This window comes from Nerophis lumbriciformis, linkage group LG08 (genome assembly GCF_033978685.3).
Source record: "Nerophis lumbriciformis linkage group LG08, RoL_Nlum_v2.1, whole genome shotgun sequence".
In the NCBI taxonomy this organism is placed as follows: Eukaryota; Metazoa; Chordata; class Actinopteri; order Syngnathiformes; family Syngnathidae; genus Nerophis; species Nerophis lumbriciformis.
This window is the reverse complement of record NC_084555.2, coordinates 50,628,964-50,655,000: the sequence shown is the minus strand read 5'-3', so window position 1 is coordinate 50,655,000 and position 26,037 is coordinate 50,628,964. Positions and strand designations below refer to the sequence as shown.

General features: G+C 40.5%; 1 protein-coding gene across 1 annotated transcript in view; it reads left to right on the top strand.

Moving 5' to 3' along the window:
- LOC133611970 (genetic suppressor element 1-like) overlaps nucleotides 1–26,037 on the top strand; it is a 167,964-nt gene that overhangs the window by 87,500 nt on the left and 54,427 nt on the right. Inside the window, exons 2-3 of the mRNA XM_061969175.2 lie at nucleotides 19,359–19,538; nucleotides 22,483–22,685. Coding sequence (XP_061825159.1) covers nucleotides 19,359–19,538; nucleotides 22,483–22,685 — 383 coding nt within the window. The remainder of the gene's footprint in view (nucleotides 1–19,358; nucleotides 19,539–22,482; nucleotides 22,686–26,037) is intronic.

Genomic DNA, 26,037 nt, shown 5'->3' with positions numbered 1-26,037 from the left:
TGGTGGAAGTTTGGCCAATTAATTTTGAATGGCATTTTTGGAATTTGTCAAGGGAAATCCCGCGATTTTCGAATAGGCTGAACAGTTTGAAGTTGGAACACTTTGAATTGGGTGAAAAATGTGGGAGTTGTGGAACTTTGTAAAAATTTCAAGGAAATTTGGGAATTTTGGGAAAAGCAGGAATTTTTTTGAAGATGCTAAATATTTTTACTACTATCATACTATAATTTTTCCAAGTTCAAAAAAATTGCAGGATTTTCCAGAATTCCTGGTTTTCCAAAGCCCTATTTTCACCCTTTTTTTCTGGCGACTACTCCTTCCACATTTTTCAACCCACTTCAACCGTTCCACCGTCCAAACATTCCTCTTAATCACGACAACATTTTTTTTGACTGGAAAATTCCCGGTTTCCCCGAAATTCCAGGATTCCCCTAATACCATTTCGCAATTAAAAATGTTACTACTTTCCAACCATTTCAACTCATTCAAAACATTCAAAATATTTAGCATTTTCCCAAAAATTCCTGCTTTTCCCGAAATTCCCAAATTTCCTTGAAATTCCCATTGTAAATAATGGGACATTTTTCAAAGTTCCACAGCTCCCACATTTTTCACCTGATTCAAAGTGTTCCAACTTCAAACTGTTCAGCCAATTCGGGAATAGCGGGATTTCCCTTGACAAATTCCAAAATTCCTGGAATTCCAGGTTTTCCAGGACATTTTTGCCATTCAAAATTAATTGGCCAAACTTCCAACATTTCCACATTTTTCAGCCTATTCAAACCATTCCACCTTCAACATATTCCACCATCCTAGAAATTCAAAGTATACTTTTTCCAAGTTAAAAAAAAATCCAGAATTTTCCAAAATTCCTGGTTTTCCAAACCTTATTTCCACCCTTTTATTCTGGCGATTACTCCTTCCACATTTTTCAACCCACTTCAACCGTTCCACCGTCCAAACATTCCTCTTAATCACGACAACCTTTTTATTTTACTCTAAAATTCCCGGTTTTCCCAAAATTCCAGGATTTCACTAATACCATTTCTCAATTAAAAATGTTACTACTTCAACATTTCTCGTCTGATTTGAAAAATTCCAACACCGACCATTTCAAAACATTCAAAATATTTAGCATTTTCAAAAAATTCCTGCTTTTCCCGAAATTCCCAAATTTCCTTGAAATTCCCATTGTAAATAATGGTACATTTTTCAGAGTTCCACAACTCCCACATTTTTCACCCATTTCAAACTGTTCCAGCTTCAAACTGTTCAGCTTATTTGGGAATAGCGGGATTTCCCTTGACAAATTCCAAAAATTCCCAGATTTCCAAGAGTTCCAGGTTTTCCGGGACATTTTTCCCATTCAAAATGAATTGCCCATTTTTCACACTTCCACCATTTCCACATTTTTCAACCTATTCAAACTATTCCACCTTCAACACATTCCACTCAACCTGGAAATTTAAACTATAATTTTTTCAAGTTCAAAAAAATTCCAGGAATTCCTATTATTTCAAACCCTTTTTTCACCCTTTTTTTCTGGCGACTACCCCTTCCACATTTTTCAACCCACTTCAACCGTTCCACCGTCCAAACATTCCTCTTTATCACGACAAAAAAATGTTTGACTGGAAAATTTCCAGTTTTCCCGAAATTCCAGGATTTCACTAATACCATTTCTCAATTAAAAATGTTACTACTTCAACATTTCTCGACCAATTTGAAAAAATTACAACACCGACCATTTCAAAACATTGAAAATATTTAGCATTTTCAAAAAATTCTTGCTTTTCCCGAAATTCCCAAATTTCCTTGAAATTCCCTTTGTAAATAATGGTACATTTTTCAAAGTTCCACAACTCCCACATTTTTCACCCAATTCAAACTGTTACAGCTTCAAACTGTTCAGCCTATTCGGGAATCGCGGGACTTCCCTTGACAAATATTCCAAAAATTTTGAAATTTCCCAGAATTCCATGTTATCCGGGACATTTTTCCCATTCAAAATGAATTGGCCATTTTTCCCACTTCCACCATTTCCACATTTTTCAACCTATTCAAACTATTTCACCTTCAACACATTCCACTCATCCTGGAAATTTAAACTATAATTTTCCAAGTTCAAAAAAATTCCAGGAATTCCCAGAATTCCCATTTTTTTCAAACACTTTTTTCTGGCAACTACCCCTTCCACATTTTTCAACCCACTTCAACCGTTCCACCATCCAAACATTCCTCTTAATCACGACAAAAAAATGTTTGACTGGAAAATTTCCAGTTTTCCCGAAATTCCATGATTTCACTAATACCATTTCTCAATTAAAAATGTTACTACTTCAACATTTCTCGACCAATTTGAAAAATTCCAACACCGACCATTTCAAAACATTCAAAATATTTAGCATTTTCAAAAAATTCCTGCTTTTCCCGAAATTCCCAAATTTCCTTGAAATTCCCATTGTAAATAATGGGACATTTTTCAGAGTTCCACAACTCACACATTTTTCACCCAATTCAAACTGTTCCAGCTTCAAACTGTTCAGCTTATTTGGGAATAGCGGGATTTCCCTTGACAAATTCCAAAAATTCCCAGATTTCCCAGAATTCCAGATTTTCCGGGACATTTTTCCCATTCAAAATGAATTGCCCATTTTTCAAACTTCCACAAATTCCTAATTTTCAACTTATTCAAACCATTCCACCTTCAACACATTCCACTCATCCTGAAAATGTAAACTATAATTTTTTCAAGTTCAAAAAAATTCCAGGAATTCCCAGAATTCCCATTATTTCAAACCCTTTTTTCACCCTTTTTTTCTGGCGACTAATCCTTCCACATTTTTCAACCCACTTCAACCGTTCCACCGTCCAAACATTCCTCTTAATCACGACAACATTTTTTTGACTGGAAAATTCCCGGTTTTCCCAAAATTCCAGAATTTCCGTAATACCATTTCGCAATTAAAAATGTTACTACTTCAACATTTCTCGACCGATTTGAAAAATTCCAACACCAACCATTTCAACTCATTCAAAACATTCAAAAATAATTAGCATTTTCTAAAAAAGTTCTGCTTTTCCCAAAATTCCCAAATTTCCTTGAAATTCCCATTGTAACGAATGGGACATTTTTCAAAGTTCCACAACTCCCACATTTTTCACCCAATTAAAACTGTTCCAGCTTCAAACTGTTCAGCCTATTCAGGAATAGCGGGCTTTCCCTTGAAAAATTCCAAAAATGTCCAAATTTCCCATAATTCCATGTTTTCCGGGACATTTTCCCCATTCAAAATGAATTGGCCATTTTTAAAATTTCCACTATTTCCAAATTTTTCAACCTATTCAAACTATTCCACCTTCAACATATTCCACTCATTCTGTAAATTCAAACTATCATTTTTCCAAGTTCATTTCCAGAATTCCCATTTTTTTCAAACACTTTTTTCACATTATTTTTCTTTAACATTTTTCAACCCACTTCAACCGTTCCACCGTCCAAACAATGGCCAATTCATTTTGAATGGGAAAAATGTCCCGGAAAACACGGAATTCTGGGAAATCTGAACATTTTTGGAATTTGTCAAGGGAAATCCTGCTATTCCCGAATAAGATGAACAGTTTGAAGTTGGAACGCTTTGAATCGGGTGAAAAATGTGGGAGTTGTGGAATTTTGAAAAATATCCCATTCTTTACAATGGGAATTTCAAGGAAATTTGGGAATTTCGGGAAAAGTAGGAATTTTTTGGAAAATGCTAAATATTTTCAATGTTTTGAATGAGTTGAAATGGTTGGAATTTTTCAAATCGGTCGAGAAATGTTGAAGTAGTAACATTTTTAATTGCAAAATTGTATTAGGGGAATCCTGGAATTTCAGGAAAACCGGGAATTTTACAGTCAAAATAATGTTTTTGTGATTAAGAGGAACGTTTGGACGGTGGAACGATTGAAGTGGGTGGGAAAATGTGGAAGGAGTAGTCGCCAGAAAAAAAGAGTGAAAAAAGGGTTTCAAAAAATGGGAATGCTGGGAATTCCTGGAATTTTTGTGAACTTGTAAAAATTATAGTATGATAGTAGTAAAAATATTTAGCATCTTCAAAAAAATTCCTGCTTTTCCCGAAATTCCCAAATTTCCTTGAAATTCCTACTGTAAAGAATGGGACATTTTTCAAAGTTTCACAACTCTCACATTTTTCACCCGATTCAAAGCGGTCCAACTTCAAACTGTTCAGCTTATTTGGGAATAGCGAGATTTCCCTTGACAAATTCCAAAAATTCCCAGAATTCTAGGTTTTCCGGGACATTTTTGCCATTCAAAATGAATTGGCCAAACTTCCACCATTTCCACATTTTTCAACCGATTCAAACCATTATACCTTCAACACATTCCACCATACTGGAAATTTAAAGTATACTTTTTCCTAAGTTAAAAAAAAATTCCAGGATTTTCCCAAATTCCTGGTTTTCTAAAGCCCTATTTCCACCCTTTTTTTCTGGCGACTACTCCTTCCACATTTTTTTCAACCCACTTCAACCTTTCCACTGTCAAAACATTCTTCCTAATCAGGACAAAAAAACGAAGTTGTTTTTTGAACTGGAAAAATTTCCGGTTTTCCCAAAATTCCAGGAATTCCGTAATACCATTTCTCATTTCAAGATGTTACTACTTCAACATTTCTCGACCGATTTGAAAAGTTCCAACACCAACCATTGCAACTCATTCAGACCATTCAAGTTTTTTACCATTTTCCAAAAAATTCCAGATTTTCCTGAAATTAACTAATACCATTAGTTCTTCCATATTTCTTGACCGATTTAAACAATTCCAACACCAACCAAATCAGCTCATTCAGGACATTCATGCTCCTAATCATTTTCCAAAAAAATCCCGCTTTTCCCAAAATTCCAGGAATTCCGTAATACCATTTCTCATTTCAAGATGGTACTACTTCCACATTTCTCGACCGATTTGAAAAAATTTCAACACCAACCATTGCAACTCATTCAGACCATTCATGTTTTTTTACCATTTTCCAAAAAATTCCAGATTTTCCCAAAATTCCCTAATACCATTAGTTCTTCCATATTTCTTGACCGATTTAAACAATTCCAACACCAACCAAATCAGCTCATTCAGGACATTCATGCTCCTAATCATTTTCCAAAAAAATCCCGCTTTTCCCAAAATTCCAGGAATTCCGTAATACCATTTCTCATTTCAAGATGGTACTACTTCCACATTTCTCGACCGATTTGAAAAAATTTCAACACCAACCATTGCAACTCATTCAGACCATTCATGTTTTTTTACCATTTTCCAAAAAATTCCAGATTTTCCCAAAATTCCCTAATACCATTAGTTCTTCCATATTTGTTGACCGATTTAAACAATTCCAACACCAACCAAATCAGCTCATTCAGGACATTCATGCTCCTAATCATTTTCCAAAAAAATCCCGCTTTTCCCAAAATTCCAGGAATTCCGTAATACCATTTCTCATTTCAAGATGGTACTACTTCAACATTTCTCGACCGATTTGAAAAATGTCAACACCAACCATTGCAAATCATTCAGACCATTCAAGTTTTTTACCATTTTCCAAAAAATTCCCGATTTTCCCGAAATTACCTAATACCATTAGTACGTTAACATTTCTTGACCGATTTAAACAATTCCAACACCAACCAAATCAGCTCATTCAGGACATTCATGCTCCTAATCATTTTCCTAAAAAATCCCGCTTTTCCCAAAATTCCAGGAATTCCGTAATACCATTTCTCATTTCAAGATGTTACTACTTCACTATTTCTCGACCGATTTGAAAAATTCCAACACCAACCATTACAACTCATTCAGACCATTCATGTTTTTTACCATTTTCCCAAAAATTCCAGATTTTTCCAAAATTCCCTAATACCATTAGTACTTCAATATTTCTTGACCGATTTAAACAATTCCAACACCAACCAAATCAGCTCATTCAGGACCTTCATGCTCCTAATCATTTTCCAAAAAAAATCCCGCTTTTCCCAAAATTCCAGGAAATCCTAATACCATTTCTCATGTCAAGATGTTACTACTTCACTATTTCTCGACTGATTTGAAAAATTCCAACACCAACCATTGCAACTCATTCAGACCATTCAGGTTTTTTACCATTTTCCAAAAAATTCCAGATTTTCCCGAAATTCCCTAATACATTAGTACTTCAATATTTCTTGACCGATTTAAACAATTCCAACACCAACCAAATCAGCTCATTCAGGACATTCATGCTCCTAATCATTTTCCAAAAATATCCCGCTTTTCCCAAAATTCCAGGAATTCCGTAATACCATTTCTCATTTCAAGATGGTACTACTTCAACATTTCTCGACCGATTTGAAAAATTTCAACACCAACCATTGCAAATCATTCAGACCATTCAAGTTTTTTACCATTTTCCAAAAAATTCCAGATTTTCCCGAAATTACCTAATACCATTAGTACGTCAATATTTCTTGACCGATTTAAACAATTCCAACACCAACCAAATCAGCTCATTCAGGACATTCATGCTCCTAATCATTTTCCAAAAAATATCCCGCTTTTCCCAAAATTCCAGGAATTCCGTAATACCATTTCTCATTTCAAGATGGTACTACTTCCACATTTCTCGACCGATTTGAAAAATTTCAACACCAACCATTGCAACTCATTCAGACCATTCAGGTTTTTTTTTTACCATTTTCCAAAAAATTCCAGATTTTCCCGAAATTCCCTAATACTATTAGTACTTCAATATTTCTTGACCGATTTAAACAATTCCAACACCTACCAAATCAGCTCATTCAGGACATTCATGCTCCTAATCATTTTCCCTCAAAAATCCCGCTTTTCCCAAAACTCCCAAATTTCCAGGAAGTTCCCATTGAAATGAATGGTAAATTTTTCCAAGTTGCACAATTCACACATTTTTCAAGCTATTCAAACCATTCCAACATTCAAACTATTCTTTCATTCATACTTTATTCTGTCAGCATTTCAATGTCATGATGATGATGATGATGAACAGTTGTTTTGGCTCTAAGTTGAAGAAGAAACATCAATGAGTGAATGTTGACAAGTGAACAATGTGACAAAGAAAAGATTACTAAAGTGATGAGGATGCATTTTCTCGCTGGTCTTCTGATTAAAAAAAAACCTGCTGCCATGGCAACGCCCACGCTAATCTCTTTCGGGGGGCCGCCATTGTTTACAAGCCCCTCTGTGCCTCGCCGCACATCTAAGCCACGCCCCCCCTTAGCTCCACCCTTATCTCCTCCAAGGATGCTGACGGGTGGTTCTTGTCACCAAGGTGAAATGACAACATTATTCCAGCTATTTATTTATCAAAGTCATCATTTAGCATGCATTTATTGAGGTTGTACATTTATTACAACGCTAACCAAGCTCCTTCTACATTGTCTGGCATTTTTCCGCCATTATTCCTTGTTGCTGTTCTGTGTAAATTGCACAAAAAACTTCTTCTTTTTTATGCTGGGGCAAAGTGGAATGGCGCTAGTTTTTATAAGATGCTGGCTTCCAAAGTCTGCAAAATTGGCAAATTAGAACCCAAGTGAGAATCTGGCATGTATACATGCACCTTTTATACAGACATCCAGCAAAAGTGGGATATATCAGTAACATTGTGTGCGCTTTCACACAGTGAGACAAATAGAAAGGTGATGTTATCAGTATCAACAATAAGCCAATCGCTTTCAACACAACAGTGTTGGTAACATTTCACATACTGATTGCAGACGTGCCTTGCGTACAGACATCTTACTGCCACTGTTACACCTCAGAAGGTGAAAAACTGCTTGGTTAATTTTCTCGTTCATTATTTTTCTGTGACTTTCATACAGAACAGTAATCCTGGGAAAAAAGTACGTAAAGGGGATTATGTAAAATGCACAGGTGGGGGGAAAAAGCAAGCAGGATTTCTGTGTGAAAGAGGCTAGTTTAAAGAGGAGGCTTGCTTAAAAGGCACGGATGGACAAATGTTGGTGATTTTGCAGGATCTGTATGAAGGGGGCTAGCTTTTATAGGGGCTTGTGTAAAAGGAGCCGACAGAAAAAAGTTTGCGGGATTTCTCTGTGAAAGAGGCTTTGCTTTGCTTGCCAAAAACTTTATTCACATACCACATCAACATTGTAGTCTCTTCACAAATGACAGTGCCATCCACTGGCCTGGCATGCACACTACAGCAGATGTTGTTCTGCAGGGTGTCTGTGTGAAAGAGGCTGGCATTAACAGGAGGCATGTGGAAAAAGGATGAACAGAAAAATGTCGAGGATTTTGCAAGATCTGTGCCAAAGAAGCTATAACAGGAGGCTTGTGTAAAAGTCACCGAAGAAAAAATGTCGACAAATTTGTGGGATCTGTTTGAAAGGAGCTAGCTTTACAGGGGCTTGGAAAAATGTCGACAATTTTGCGGATCCGCTGTGTGTAACAGAAGGTTTGTGTGAAAAATGGAAAATGTCGACGATTTTGCGAGATTTGTCTTGCTTGAGTGAAAGGCACCGATGAAAAATTGTGAACAATTTCTTTGATCTGTGTGTAAGAGGCTAACTTTTACAGGGTCCTGTGTGAAAGGCACTGAAGGAAAACGTCGACGATTTCGCGAGATTTGCCTGAAAGAGGCTATCTTTTACAAGGGCTTGTGTAAAAGGCACCGACGAAAAATTGTGAACAATTTTGCGGGATTTCTGTGTGAAAAGGGCTAGCCTTTACAGGAAAGTGTTTAAAGGGCACCGATTGGAGAATGTCGACAGATTTTTGGGATCTGTTTGAAAGAGGCTAGCTTTACAGGGGCTTGGAAAAATGTCGATAATTTTGCGGATCCGCTGTGTGTAACAGGTTTGTGTAAAAAATGGAAAATGTCGACGATTTTGCGAGATTTGTCTGATAGAGGCTTGAGTGAAAGGCACCGATGAAAAACTGTCAACAATTTCTTTGATCTGTGTGTAAGAGGCTAACTTTTACAGGGTCCTGTGTGAAAGGCACTGAAGGAAAAGGTTGACGATTTTGCGAGAGTTGCCTGAAAGAGGCTATCTTTTACAGGGGCTTGTGTAAAAGGCACCGACGAAAAATTGTCGTCAATTTTGCGGGATGTCTGTGTGAAAAGGGCTAGCTAGCCTTTACAGGAAAGTGTTTCAAAGGCACCGATTGGAGAATGTCGACACATTTGTGGGATCTGTTTGAAAGAGGCTAGCTTTACAGGGGCTTGGAAAAATGTCGACAATTTTGCGGACCTGCTATGTGTAACAGAAGGTTTGTGTGAAAAATGGAAAATGTCGACGATTTTGCGAGATTTGTCTGATAGAGGCTTGAGTGAAAGGCACCGATGAAAAATTGTCAACAATTTCTTTGATCTGTGTGTAAGAGGCTAACTTTTACAGGGTCCTGTGTGAAAGGCACAGATGGAAAAGGTTGACAATTTTGCGAGAGTTGCCTGAAAGAGGCTATCTTTTGCAGTGGCTTGTGTAAAAGGCACTGCCGAAAAATTGTCATCAATTTTGCGGGATTTCTGTGTGAAAAGGGCTAGCCTTTACAGGAAAGTGTTTAAAAGGCACCGATGGGAAAATGTCGACAAATTTGTGGGATCTGTTTGAAAGAAGCTAGCTTTACAGGGGCTTGGAAAAATGTCGACAATTTTGCGGATCTGCTATGTGTAACAGAAGGTTTGTGTGAAAAATGGAAAATGTCGACAATTTTGCGAGATTTGTCTTGCTTGAGTGAAAGGCACCAATGAAAAATTGCGGACAATTTCTTTGATCTGTGTGTAAGAGGCTAACTTTTACAGGGTCCTGTGTGAAAGGCACCAAAGGAAAACGTCGACGATTTTGCGAGATTTGCCTGAAAGAGGCTATCTTTTGCAGTGGCTTGTGTAAAAGGCACTGCCGAAAAATTGTGAACAATTTTGCAGGATTTCTGTGTGAAAAGGGCTAGCCTTTACAGGAAAGTGTTTAAAAGGCACCGATGGGAAAATGTCGACAAATTTGTGGGATCTGTTTGAAAGAGGCTAGCTTTACAGGGGCTTGGAAAAATGTCGACAATTTTGCGGATCCGCTGTGTGTAACAGAAGGTTTGTGTGAAAAATGGAAAATGTCGACAATTTTGCGAGATTTGTCTTGCTTGAGTGAAAGGCACCGATGAAAAATTGTGAACAATTTCTTTGATCTGTGTGTAAGAGGCTAACTTTTACAGGGGCGTGTGTGAAAGGCACTGAAGGAAAACGTGGACGATTTTGCGAGATTTGCCTGAAAGAGGCTATGTTTTACAAGGGCTTGTGTAAAAGGCACCGATAAAAAATTGTGAACAATTTTTGCGGGATTTCTGTGTGAAAAGGGCTAGCCTTTACAGGAAAGTGTTTAAAAGGCACCGATTGGAGAATGTCGACAGATTTGTGGGATCTGTTTGAAAGAGGCTAGCTTTACAGGGGCTTGGAAAAATGTCGACAATTTTGCGGATCCGCTGTGTGTAACAGAAGGTTTGTGTGAAAAATGGAAAATGTCGACGATTTTGCGAGATTTGTCTTGCTTGAGTGAAAGGCACTGATGAAAAATTGTGGACAATTTCTTTGATCTGTGTGGAAGAGGCTAACTTTTACAGGGTCCTGTGTGAAAAGCACCAAAGGAAAACGTCGACGATTTCGCGAGATTTGCCTGAAAGAGGCTATCTTTTACAAGGGCTTGTGTAAAAGGCACCGGCGAAAAATTGCTGTCAATTTTGCAGGATGTCTGTGTGAAAAGTGCTAGCCTTTACAGGAAAGTGTTTAAAAGGCACCGATGGGAAAATGTCGACAAATTTGTGGGATCTGTTTGAAAGGAGCTAGCTTTACAGGGGCTTGGAAAAATGTTGACAATTTTGCAGATCTGCTGTGTGTAACAGAAGGTTTGTGTGAAAAATGGAAAATGTCGACAATTTTGCGAGATTTGTCTTGCTTGAGTGAAAGGCACCGATGAAAAATTGTGAACAATTTCTTTGATCTGTGTGGAAGAGGCTAACTTTTACAGGGTCCTGTGTGAAAGGCACCGAAGGAAAACGTGGACGATTTTGCGAGATTTGCCTGAAAGAGGCTATGTTTTACAAGGGCTTGTGTAAAAGGCACCGACAAAAAATTGTGAACAATTTTGCGGGATTTCTGTGTGAAAAGGGCTAGCCTTTACAGGAAAGTGTTTAAAAGGCACCGATGGGAAAATGTCGACAAATTTGTGGGATCTGTTTGAAAGAGGCTAGCTTTACAGGGGCTTGGAAAAATGTCGACAAGTTTGCGGATCTGCTGTCTGTAACAGAAGGTTTGTGTGAAAAATGGAAAATGTCGACGATTTTGCGAGATTTGTCTTGCTTGAGTGAAAGGCACCGATGAAAAATTGTGAACAATTTCTTTGATCTGTGTGTAAGAGGCTAACTTTTACAGGGTCCTGTGTGAAAGGCACTGAAGGAAAAGGTTGACGATTTTGCAAGAGTTGCCTGAAAGAGGCTATCTTTTACAGGGGCTTGTGTAAAAGGCACCGACAAAAAATTGTGAACAATTTTGCGGGATTTTTGTGTGAAAGGGGCGTGTCTAAAATGTCGACGATTTTGCAGGATCTGTCTGAAAGAGGCTAGCTTTAACTGAAGGCTTGTGTAAAAGGCACCGACGGGGATATGTCGACTGTTTTGAGGGATTTCTGTGTGAAAGGGGCTTTGCATTACATACCAAAATATGTATTGACATATCACATGAACAATGTAGTCTCTTCACAAATGACAGCGCCATCCGCTGGCCTGGCGTGCAGATGTTGTTGCGCAGGCTCCACGTTCACTTTGTCAAAGAACTATTCAGGCTATTTACCAGCTTTATGTTTGTTGTGGTCCTGCTGCATTGTCGCTGTGTGTAATGAGGTCATGGAGGGTTGTAGTGAGCAGGGGGGGGGCAGGGGGGGCCTGCTGGCTAATTCCAGCTGTAATTAACATTAGTGGGTCAGTGGGAGGGGGCCGGGGGGGCTGACAAAGGTTGTTTGGAGCCTGTGTTTGCTCTTAAGTGTGTCCCCTGATCAATAGACGAGAGATTCAAGATCAGACTAATTGGCCCCGGGGAAATTTGTTGTGGACGTGACATGAAAAGATGCACGCAATTATGTTGCATTCACTGACTTGAAAGCAGAGCGCTTCAGTCGCTGCTAGTCGGGGGTGTTGGATACAATCAGAGCCATGTGTGTGCCTGAACGCAGCACAGGGTCAATAATCAGATGTGTACCTGAATGCAGCACACGGTCAATAATCAGATGTGTACCTGAACGCAGCAAACGGTCAATAATCACAGCTGTGTGTGTACCTGAACGCAGCACATGGACAATAATCAGATGTGTACATGAACGCAGCACACGGTCAATAATCACATCTGTGTGTGTACCTGAACACAGCACATGGACAATAATCAGATGTGTACATGAACGCAGCACACGGTCAATAATCACAGCTGTGTGTACCTGAACGCAGCACATGGACAATAATCAGATGTGTACATGAACGCAGCACACGGTCAATAATCACAGCTGTGTGTACCTGAACGCAGCACATGGACAATAATCAGATGTGTACATGAACGCAGCACACGGTCAATAATCACAGCTTTGTGTGTACCTGAACGCAGCACATGGACAATAATCAGATGTGTACCTGAACGCAGCAAACGGTCAATAATCACAGCTGTGTGTGTACCTGAACGCAGCACATGGACAATAATCAGATGTGTACATGAACGCAGCACACGGTCAATAATCACATCTGTGTGTACCTGAACGCAGCACATAGACAATTATCAGATGTGTACCTAAACGCAGCACATGGACAATATAAGGAGTTGCGTGTGTACCTGAACGTGGCACACGGACAATAATCAGAGTTGCGTGAGCACCTGAACGCGGCACGCGGACAATAATCAGAGTTGCATGCGTACCTGAACGCAGCACACGGTCAATAATCAGAGTTGCGTGTGTACCTGAACGCGGCACATGGACAATAATCAGAGCCACGTGTGTACCTGAACGCAGCACACAGACAATAATCAGAGTTGCGTGTGTACCTGAATGCAGCACATGGACAATAATCAGATGTGTACCTGAACGCGGCACATGGACAATATGGGGAGTTGCGTGTATACCTGAACGCAGCACACTGACATAAATCAGAGTTGTGTGTGTACCTGAACGCGTACCTGAACGCAGCACACGGACAATAATCAGAGTTGCGTGTGTACCTGAACGCAGCGCACTGTCAATAATCAGATGTTTACCTGAACGCAGCACACTGTCAATAATCAGATGTGTACCTGAACGCGGCACACGGTCAATAATCAGAGTTGCGTGTGTACCTGAATGCAGCACACGGTCAATAATCAGACGTGTACCTGAACGCAGCACATGGACAATATTCGGAGTTGCGTGTGTAACTGAACGTGGCACACGGTCAATAATCAGAGTTTCGTGTGTACCTGAACGTGGCACACGGTCAATAATCAGAGTTTCGTGTGTACCTGAACACAGCACACGGACAATAATCAGAGTTGCGTGTGTACTTGAATGCAGCACACTGTCAATAATCAGATGTGTACCTGAACGCGGCACATGGACAATATTCGGAGTTGCGTGTGTTAACCTGAACGCAGCACACGGACAATAATCAGAGTTGTGTGTGTACCGGAACGCAGCACACGGACAATAATCAGAGTTGCGTGTGTACCTGAACGCAGCACATGGACAATAATCAGATGTGTACCTGAACGCGGCACATGGACAATATTGGGAGTTGCGTGTATACCTGAACGCAGCACACAGACATTAATCAGAGCCGTGTGTGTACCTGAACGCGGCACACGGTCAATAATCAGACGTGTACCTGAACGCAGCACATGGACAATATTCGGAGTTGCGTGTGTAACTGAACGTGGCACACGGTCAATAATCAGAGTTTCGTGTGTACCTGAACGTGGCACACGGTCAATAATCAGAGTTTCGTGTGTACCTGAACACAGCACACGGACAATAATCAGAGTTGCGTGTGTACTTGAATGCAGCACACTGTCAATAATCAGATGTGTACCTGAACGCGGCACATGGACAATATTCGGAGTTGCGTGTGTTAACCTGAACGCAGCACACGGACAATAATCAGAGTTGTGTGTGTACCGGAACGCAGCACACGGACAATAATCAGAGTTGCGTGTGTACCTGAACGCAGCACATGGACAATAATCAGATGTGTACCTGAACGCGGCACATGGACAATATTGGGAGTTGCGTGTATACCTGAACGCAGCACACAGACATTAATCAGAGCCGTGTGTGTACCTGAACGCGGCACACGGTCAATAATCAAACGTGTACCTGAACGCAGCACATGGACAATATTCAGAGTTGCGTGTGTAACTGAACGTGGCACACGGTCAATAATCAGAGTTACGTGTGTACCTGAACACAGCACACGGACAATAATCAGAGTTGCGTGTGTACTTGAACGCAGCACATGGACAATAATCAGAGTTGCGTGTGTACTTGAACGCAGCACACTGTCAATAATCAGATGTGTACCTGAACGCGGCACATGGACAATATTCGGCGTTGCGTGTGTACCTGAACGCAGCACACGGACAATAATCAGAGTTGCGTGTGTACCTGAACGCGGCACATGGACAATAATCAGAGCCACGTGTGTACCTGAACGCAGCACACGGACAATAATCAGAGTTGCGTGTGTACCTGAACGCGGCACATGAACAATATTGGGAGTTGCGTGTATACCTGAACGCAGCACACGGACATTAATCGGAGCCGCGTGTGTACCTGAACGCGGCACACGGTCAATAATCAGAGTTGCGTGTGTACCTGAACGCAGCACACGGTCAATAATCAGACGTGTACCTGAATGCAGCACATGGACAATATTCGGAGTTGCGTGTGTAACTGAACGTGGCACACGGTCAATAATCAGAGTTTCGTGTGTACCTGAACACAGCACAAGGACAATAATCAGAGTTGCGTGTGTACTTGAACGCAGCACATGGACAATAATCAGAGTTGCGTGTGTACTTGAACGCAGCACACTATCAATAATCAGATGTGTACCTGAACGCGGCACATGGACAATATTCGGAGTTGCGTGTGTACCTGAACGCGGCACATGGACAATAATCAGAGCCACGTGTGTACCTGAATGCAGCACACGGACAATAATCAGAGTTGCGTGTGTACCTGAACGCAGCACGTGGACAATAATCAGATGTGTACCTGAACGTGGCACATGGACAATATTGGGAGTTGCGTGTATACCTGAACGCAGCACACGGACATTAATCAGAGCCGTGTGTGTACCTGAACGCGGCACACGGTCAATAATCAAACGAGTACCTGAACGCAGCACATGGACAATATTCAGAGTTGCGTGTGTAACTGAACGTGTCACATGGTCAATAATCAGAGTTACGTGTGTACCTGAACACAGCACACGGACAATAATCAGAGTTGCGTGTGTACTTGAACGCAGCACAGTGTCAATAATCAGATGTGTACCTGAACGCGGCACATGGACAATATTCGGCGTTGCGTGTGTACCTGAACGCAGCACACGGACAATAATCAGAGTTGCGTGTGTACCTGAACGCGGCACATGGACAATAATCAGAGCCACGTGTGTACCTGAACGCAGCACACGGACAATAATCAGAGTTGCGTGTGTACCTGAACGCGGCACATGGACAATATTGGGAGTTGCGTGTATACCTGAACGCAGCACACGGACATTAATCGGAGCCGCGTGTGTACCTGAACGCGGCACACGGTCAATAATCAGAGTTGCGTGTGTACCTGAACGCAGCACACGGTCAATAATCAGACGTGTACCTGAATGCAGCACATGGACAATATTCGGAGTTGCGTGTGTAACTGAACGTGGCACACGGTCAATAATCAGAGTTTCGTGTGTACCTGAACACAGCACAAGGACAATAATCAGAGTTGCGTGTGTACTTGAACGCAGCACATGGACAATAATCAGAGTTGCGTGTGTACTTGAACGCAGCACACTATCAATAATCAGATGTGTACCTGAACGCGGCACATGGACAATATTCGGAGTTGCGTGTGTACCTGAACGCGGCACATGGACAATAATCAGAGCCACGTGTGTACCTGAATGCAGCACACGGACAATAATCAGAGTTGCGTGTGTACCTGAACGCAGCACGTGGACAATAATCAGATGTGTACCTGAACGTGGCACATGGACAATATTGGGAGTTGCGTGTATACCTGAACGCAGCACACGGACATTAATCAGAGCCGTGTGTGTACCTGAACGCGGCACACGGTCAATAATCAAACGAGTACCTGAACGCAGCACATGGACAATATTCAGAGTTGCGTGTGTAACTGAACGTGTCACATGGTCAATAATCAGAGTTACGTGTGTACCTGAACACAGCACACGGACAATAATCAGAGTTGCGTGTGTACTTGAACGCAGCACAGTGTCAATAATCAGATGTGTACCTGAACGCGGCACATGGACAATATTCGGAGTTGCGTGTGTTAACCTGAACGCAGCGCACTGTCAATAATCAGACGTGTACCGGAACGCAGCACACGGACAATAATCAGAGTTGCGTGTGTACCTGAACGCAGCACATGGACAATAATCAGATGTGTACCTGAACGCGGCACATGGACAATATTGGGAGTTGCGTGTATACCTGAACGCAGCACACAGACATTAATCAGAGCCGTGTGTGTACCTGAACGCGGCACACGGTCAATAATCAAACGTGTACCTGAACGCAGCACATGGACAATATTCAGAGTTGCGTGTGTAACTGAACGTGGCACACGGTCAATAATCAGAGTTACGTGTGTACCTGAACGCGGCACACGGACAATAATCAGAGTTGCGTGTGTACTTGAACGCAGCACAGTGTCAATAATCAGATGTGTACCTGAACGCGGCAAATGGACAATATTCGGAGTTGCGTGTGTTAACCTGAACGCAGCACACAGACGATAATCAGAGTTGTGTGTGTACCTGAACGCGTACCTGAACGCAGCACACAGACAATAATCAGAGTTGCGTGTGTACCTGAACGCAGCACACTGTCAATAATCAGATGTGTACCTGAACGCGGCACACTGTCAATAAACAGATGTGTACCTGAACCCAGCACACGGTCAATAATCACAGCTGTGTGTGTACCTGAACGCAGCACATGGACAATATAAGGAGTTGCGTGTGTACCTGAACGTGGCACACGGACAATAATCAGAGTTGCGTGAGTACCTAAACGCGGCACGCGGACAATAATCAGAGTTGCATGCGTACCTGAACGCAGCACACGGTCAATAATCAGAGTTGCGTGTGTACCTGAACGCGGCACATGGACAATAATCAGAGCCACGTGTGTACCTGAACGCAGCACACGGACAATAATCAGAGTTGCGTGTGTACCTGAACGCAGCACATGGACAATAATCAGATGTGTACCTGAACGCGGCACATGGACAATATTGGGAGTTGCGTGTATACCTGAACGCAGCACACGGACATTAATCGGAGCCGCGTGTGTACCTGAACGCGGCACACGGTCAATAATCAGAGTTGCGTGTGTACCTGAACGCAGCACACGGTCAATAATCAGACGTGTACCTGAACGCAGCACATGGACAATATTCGGAGTTGCGTGTGTAACTGAACGTGGCACACGGTCAATAATCAGAGTTTCGTGTGTACCTGAACACAGCACATGGACAATAATCAGAGTTGCGTGTGTACTTGAACGCAGCACATGGACAATAATCAGAGTTGCGTGTGTACTTGAACGCAGCACACTATCAATAATCAGATGTTTACCTGAACGCGGCACATGGACAATATTCGGAGTTGCGTGTGTACCTGAACGCGGCACATGGACAATAATCAGAGCCACGTGTGTACCTGAATGCAGCACACGGACAATAATCAGAGTTGCGTGTGTACCTGAACGCAGCACGTGGACAATAATCAGATGTGTACCTGAACGTGGCACATGGACAATATTGGGAGTTGCGTGTATACCTGAACGCAGCACACGGACATTAATCAGAGCCGCCTGTGTACCTGAACGCAGCACAGGGTCAATAATCAGAGTTGCGTGTGTACCTGAACGCAGCACACGGTCAATAATCAGACGTGTACCTGAACGCAGCACATGGACAATATTGGGAGTTGCGTGTATACCTGAACGCAGCACACAGACATTAATCAGAGCCGTGTGTGTACCTGAACGCGGCACACGGTCAATAATCAAACGTGTACCTGAATGCGGCACATGGACAATATTGGGAGTTGCGTGTATACCTGAACGCAGCACACAGACAATAATCAGAGTTGCGTGTGTACTTGAACGCAGCACAGTGTCAATAATCAGATGTGTACCTGAACGCGGCACATGGACAATATTCGGAGTTGCGTGTGTTAACCTGAACGCAGCACACGGACAATAATCAGAGTTGTGTGTGTACCTGAACGCGTACCTGAACGCAGCACACGGACAATAATCAGAGTTGCGTGTGTACCTGAACGCAGCACACTGTCAATAATCAGATGTGTACCTGAACGCGGCACACGGACAATAATCAAAGTTGCGTGTGTACCTGAACGCAGCACACTGTCAATAATAAAAAAGCCACAGTTAGAGTTACAATGCACACACAAATAATTGAACTTTGATGAAAGCCTGTGAATTTATGCTTTAGCCGTGTGTGTGTGTGTGTGTGTGTGTGTGTGCGTGTGTGTGTGTGTGTGTGTGTGTGTGTGTGTGTGTGTGTGTGTGTGTGTGTGTGTGTGTGCGTGTGTGTGTGTGTGTGTGTGTGTGTGCGTGCGTGCACTAACAGCGTGGCGTGTGAGCCGTAAAGCTGCAGTGATGCTCCATGCAGACACTCCCGAGGTCTTAAAGATGTGTCGGCCGACCCCCTTGAGGAAAGGAAGGTGCGTGCGCTCATGTGTGTGATTTGCTATTAGGGTCAGCGCTCTGTTCCTCACTGCTCCCCTCCTGACCCGCACTCACTCGTGCTGGCGCCGACACACAAAAGGCTCAGGAGTCCACTCACTCAGCGGAGGCACATGAGAAGGATGTGAGCGTTATTCCACCAGAAGACACAGCGTCCTCTGCAGTGGACATTTGTGTTCCACATTACTGGGCCATTTTTCCAAAATATTGAATAAGGAACAATCCAATTAATTGGTACAAAAATACTAACTTGACGACTCCTTTCAGTGCATCGTTGGTCCAACTAAATGAATGTTTTCCCTGCCTTTTGTCTTGCAGGCATGAGCCATGAGTCCACCAAGTCTCCATCATTAGGAATGGTCTCCACGGCGACGAGAACCACGGCCACCGTCAGTCCCCTCAGCCCACTGACCAATGGGAGCGCGCTCGCCCAGTCTGCCAACTCAGGATTCGCCGCCGCCCTGCGCAAACTGGCCAAACAGGCAGAGGACCCCCGAGGTGAGGGGCCTTTTTTTCTCCATTCTAGAATCATCTGTCAGCCAATTAAATGCAATTGTCATCCTTCATAAAATAAGGAAAACTTTTTTTTTTTTTAAATGTCAGAGTAAATAAATTAAATACAATTAATAAAAATAATTTAAAAAAATATAATAATAAATAATAAAAGTGAAATATTTTTTTATTTTGGAATAAAAATGTAATGTATACTAAAAATGTTTATTAAAATCGATATCTTACATTCACATTTAATGTATGTATATATATATATATATATATATATATATATATATATATATATATATATATATATATATATATATATATATGTATATTTATATGTATATGTATATATATATATTACATATTTACATTAAATGTATAAAAATGTTTATTAAAATAGGTATCTTGCATTCACATTTAATATATATATATATATATATATATATATATATATATATATATATATATATATATATATATATATATATATATATGTAACACAAAGTAATTGCAAGTAAATATTTGACTTTTATGGAATATTTATCTGATTAATTTTGGTTAAGAGAGCAGTTTTTTTTTCAAGTGAATGTTTTATTTTTATTACATGATTGTTTTATTTAATTTAACATTGTCTTTTTGTTTGATTATAAATTCATAATTGTATTGTTATATTTAATTTAATATATATATATATATATATAATATATATATATATATATATATATATATATATATATATATATATGTATATAAGGAAATTTTTTTTTTTTAAAGCAGAATAAATAAATTAAATACAATTAAAAAAAAAGATTTAAAAAAATCTAATAATAAATAATAAAATTGAAATATTTATTTAATCCTATCTTGGTTTTAACATACTATGGAAAAAAAAGTGTAATGTATACTAAAAATGTTTATTAAAATAGATATCTTGCATTCACATTTAATATATATATATATATATATATATATATATATATATATATTAAATGTAAATTCACATTTAATATACATATATATATATATATATATATTAAATGTGAATGCATTTAATGAGCCACATTTAATATATATATATATATATATATATATATTAAATGTGAATGCATTTAATGAGCCACATTTAATATATATATATGTATATATATATATATATATATATATATATATGTATATATTAAATGTGAATTTACATTTAATATATATATATATATATATATATATATATATATATATATATATATATATATATATATATATAAAATGTGGCTCATTAAATGCATTCACATTTAATATATATATATATATATATATATATATATATATATATATACATATGTATATTAAATGTGAATTTACATTTAATATATATATATATATATATATATATATATATATATATATATATATATATATTAAATGTGAATGCAAGATATCTATTTTAATAAACATTTTTAGTATACATTACACTTTTTTTTCCATAGTATGTTAAAACTAAGATAGGATTAAATAAATATTTCAATTTTATTATTTATTATTAGATTTTTTTAAATCTTTTTTTTAATTGTATTTAATTTATTTACTCTGCTTTAAAAAAAAAAAATTCCTTATATATATATATATATATATATATGTAGAAAATATTAAATTAAATATAACAATACAATTATGAATTTATAATCAAACAAAAAGACAATGTTAAATTAAATATAACAATCATGTAATAAAAATTAAACATTCACTTGAAAAAAAAAAAAAAACTGCTCTCTTAACCAAAATTAATCAGATAAATATTCCATAAAAGTCAAATATTTACTTGCAATTACTTTGTGTTACATTTTTTATTTGAATATATATATAGTATTTTCTTTGAATAAATACAACAAAATATAACAAAAATACAGTGCCAAAATTCCATCTAATATAAAAATCTAATAATACACAATTAAGGGTAAAATATTATCAAATGTACTCCATTTTTTATTTTGTATTACCTTTTCACCACATATAGGGTCACATGTTATATGTTCAAATGCACCTGGGGATAAGTTGATTGGCAACACTAAATTGGCCCTAGTGTGTGGATGTGAGTGTGAATGTTGTCTGTCTATCTCTGTTGGCCCTGCGATGAGGTGGCGACTTGTCCAGGGTGTACCCCGCCTTCCGCCCGATTGTAGCTGAGATAGGCTCCAGCGCCCCCCGCGACCCCAAAGGGAATAAGCGGTAGAAAATGGATGGATGGATGGATGAAAAGTTGTCATCATTTTGTTTCTGTTCTCTTTGATTTTGTGGGTGAAGAGTGTGAGCATCATGTGATCACTGTTGGCCCCGCCCCCAACCTAAAACATCAATAGCAGCTATAGAAGAGAAATACACGCATGGTGCATACGGTACATTTGTTACATATGGTACATACGGGACATACGGTACATTTGTTACATATGGTACATACGGGACATACGGTACATATGGTGCATACAGTGCACATGGTACATATGGTGCATGCATGTGTGTTGGATAGGAGCTGACCATCTCTCGCTCTCTCCTCGCTCGCTCCTTCTCTTTCTCTTTTTCCATTCATCTGCTAATAATGAGAATCTAATTACAGCCAATTATAAAAAGCTCTCTTCTTCCGGCTCGGCGTAGTGGCCCTGCAGCCCTTTCTCTTCTGGAGGATGTACGCCATCGTGTGTGTGCTGCTTGCCAACCTCGCCTCTCTCTGCCTCATTATAGTCCTGCCTTTTGTGTGCGTGTGTGTGTGTGTGTGTGTGTGTGTGTGTGTGTGTGTGTGTGTGTGTGTGTGTGTGTGTGTGTGTGTGTGTGTGTGTGTCTTCTATCTTCCATGACATTTCTTACTCCTCCATCAAAGTGATTCTCTTAAAGCTACGGCGCACATTTTGACTTCTGGGGGGTCACTCGCCGCTCTTTTCTACCCACTCAGGTTCCGCCCACAGCGGCGAGTCGTCGCCCGCCTCCTCGCCAGCAACCAGCCACAGCTCGCCGGTCACCACCCCTAAACGGGCGTCCCTGGGGCCCCTCCTAGCTCAGTCCAGGAGCCACCCTGCTGTACCCAGCGCCCCCCCCGTGGTCACCATTGCACCCACCAAGACCAGCAACGGCCTGTGGAGGGCAGACGGACGACTGGTAAGACGCTTCTGTAGCGTTAGCTGCTAATTGTAGCGTTAGGCACTAATTGTAGCATTAGCCGCTAATTGTAGCGTTAGGCACTAATTGTAGCATTAGCCGCTAATTGTAGCGTTAGGCACTAATTGTAGCGTTAGCTGCTAATTGTAGCGTTAGCCGCTAATTGTAGCATTGGGCACTGATTGTAGCGTTAGCCGCTAATCGTAACGTGAGCCGCTAATTGTAGCGTTAGCCGCTAATTTTAGCGTTAGCCGCTAATTGTAGAATTAGCCGCTAATTGTAGCATTAGGCACTAATTGAAGCGATAGCCACTAGTTGTAATGTTAGCGCTAATTGTAGCATTAGTCGCTAATTGTAGCGTTAGCCGCTATTTGTAATGTTAGCCGCTAATTTTAGCGTTAGCCGCTAATTGTAGTGTTAGCCGCTAACTTTAGCATTAGCCGCTAATTGTAGCATTAGCCGCTAATTGTAGCGTTAGCCGCTAATTGTCGCATTAACCACTAATTGTAGCGTTAGCCGCTAATTGTAGCGTTAGCCGCTAATTGTAGCGTTAACCTCTAATTGTAGGGTTAACCACTAACTGTAGCGTTAGCTGCTAATTGTAGCGTTAACCACTAATTGTAGGGTTAGCCACTAACTGTAGCGTTAGCCGCTAATTGTAGCGTTAACCACTAATTGTAGGGTTAGCCACTAACTTTAGCATTAGCCGCTAATTGTAGCATTAGTCGCTAATGGTAGCGTTAGCCGCTAATTGTCGCATTAGCCACTAATTGTAGCGTTAGCCGCTAATTGTAGCGTTAGCCGCTAATTGTAGCGTTAACCTCTAATTGTAGGGTTAACCACTAACTGTAGCGTTAGCTGCTAATTGTAGCGTTAACCACTAATTGTAGGGTTAGCCACTAACTATAGCGTTAGCCGCTAATTATAGCGTTAACCACTAATTGTAGGGTTAGCCACTAACTGTAGCGTTAGCCGCTAATTGTAGCGTTAGCCACTAATTGTAGCATTAGCCGCTAATTGTAGCATTAGGCACTAATTGAAGCGTTAGCCACTAGTTGTAATGTTAGCGCTAATTGTAGCATTAGTCGCTAATTGTAGCGTTAGCCGCTATTTGTAATGTTAGCCGCTAATTGTAGCGTTAGCCACTAATTGTAGTGTTAGCCGCTAACTTTAGCATTAGCCGCTAATTGTAGCATTAGCCGCTAATTGTAGGGTTAGCCGCTAATTGTCGCATTAGCCACTAATTGTAGCGTTAGCCGCTAATTGTAGCTTTAGCCGCTAATTGTAGCGTTAACCTCTAATTGTAGGGTTAACCACTAACTGTAGCGTTAGCTGCTAATTGTAGCGTTAACCACTAATTGTAGGGTTAGCCACTAACTGTAGCGTTAGCCGCTAATTATAGCGTTAACCACTAATTGTAGGGTTAGCCACTAACTGTAGCGTTAGCCGCTAATTGTAGCGTTAACCACTAATTGTAAGCTTAGCCACTAACTGTAGCATTAGCCGCTAATTGTAGCGTTAGCCCCTCATTGTGGTGTTAGCCGCTAATTGTAGCATTAGCAGCTAATGGTAGCATTAGCCGCTAATTGTAGCGTTAGCCGCTAATTGTCGCGTTAGCCACTAATTGTAGGGTTAGCCACTAACTGTAGCGTTAGCCGCTAATTGTAGCGTTAACCACTAATTGTAGGGTTAGCCACTAACTGTAGCGTTAGCCGCTAATTGTAGCATTAACCACTAATTGTAGGAATAGCCACTAACTGTAGCGTTAGCCACTTATTGTAGCGTTAGCCACTAATCGTAGCGTTAGCCGCTAATTGTACCATTAGCCGGTAATTGTAGCATTAGCCGCTAATTGTAGCGCTAGCCACTAATTGTAGCGTTAGCCGCTAATTGTAGCGTTTGGCGATAATTGTAGCGTTAGCTACTAATTGTAACGTTTGGCGCTAATTGTAGCGTTAGCCGCTAATTGTAGCATTAGCCGCTAATTGTAGCATTAGCCGCTAATTGCAGTGCTAGCCACTAATTGTAGCATTAGCCGCTAATTGTAGCATTAGCCGCTAATTGCAGTGCTAGCCACTAATTGTAGCTTTAGCCGGTAATTGTAGCGTTATCCGCTAATTGTAGCGTTTGGCACTAATCTTTGATCAGGGTTTCTGCAGTGGGTCCTTAAAAATGGCAGCACACTATTGTCGAATAGAGGATCTTTGAATGGGTGTTTTCGCAATGTTTCTTAAAAACAGCAGAGCCCTCTTGTCATATAGTGGATCTTTGATCAGGGTTGTGACCGCTGGCCTGTGGGACAGTTCTATTGGAGTGACCAAGGACTAGAATACATTTGTTCAAGCTCCAGACCCAATAAAAAAGGACTTTCACCAGGATCTATGTTCCTGCTCTCGTTAGATGCAGCTGTTAAATTGGTGAGGTTTTATAGGGATTGGTGTGGTCTTCTGGAGTGTGTGTGTGTCCCACCCTCCTCCACCAGGTCTGGGGACATGAAGAGGGTCTGGTGTAGATGTTCACTGGCTGGATGTGAAGCGGGGCGGGGCCCACAGACAATACCAAGGGCCCCCTCCTCTCCTCGGAAGCCACTTCCCCGCCTTTCTCCACCCTCTTTACAAAGACACTCTGTGGCTCCGCCCACTGGGGGGCTTCCATTCAGACCCTGGAGGGAATGAAAGAGAATGGAGGAGAGAAGTGATGGAGAGGAAGAAGAAAGGCCAGGAGAGGTCATCTCACATGGAAGATGACTTCTCTGATGATGAGACATAAAGTCCACATGGACTCTAGGAGCCTCGCTACACATCTGATACACCACCTTGCCTTCATGTACACCATCTCAATGTCCAGGAGGTAGTGGTGTCCCCATACCAATATTTAGTAGTGGTGTCCCCATACCAATATTTTAGTAGTAGTGTTGTCCCCATACCAATATTTTAGTAGTAGTGTTTTCCCCATGCCAATATTTGAGTAGTAGTGTTGTCGCCATACCAATATTTGAGTAGTAGTGTTGTCCCCATACCAATATTTTAGTAGTAGTGTTTTCCCCATGCCAATATTTGAGTAGTAGTGTTGTCGCCATACCAATATTTGAGTAGTAGTGTTGTCCCCATACCAATTTTTTAGTAGTAGTGTTGTCCCCATACCAATATTTTGGTAGTAGTGTTGTCCCCATACCAATATTTTAGTAGTAGTGTTGTCCCCATACCAATATTTTAGTAGTAGTGTTGTCCCCATACCAATATTTCAGTAGTAGTGTTGTCCCCATACCAATATTTTAGTAGTAGGGTTGTCCACATACCAATATTTCAGTAGTACTGTTGTCCCCATACCAATATTTTAGTAGTAGTGGTGT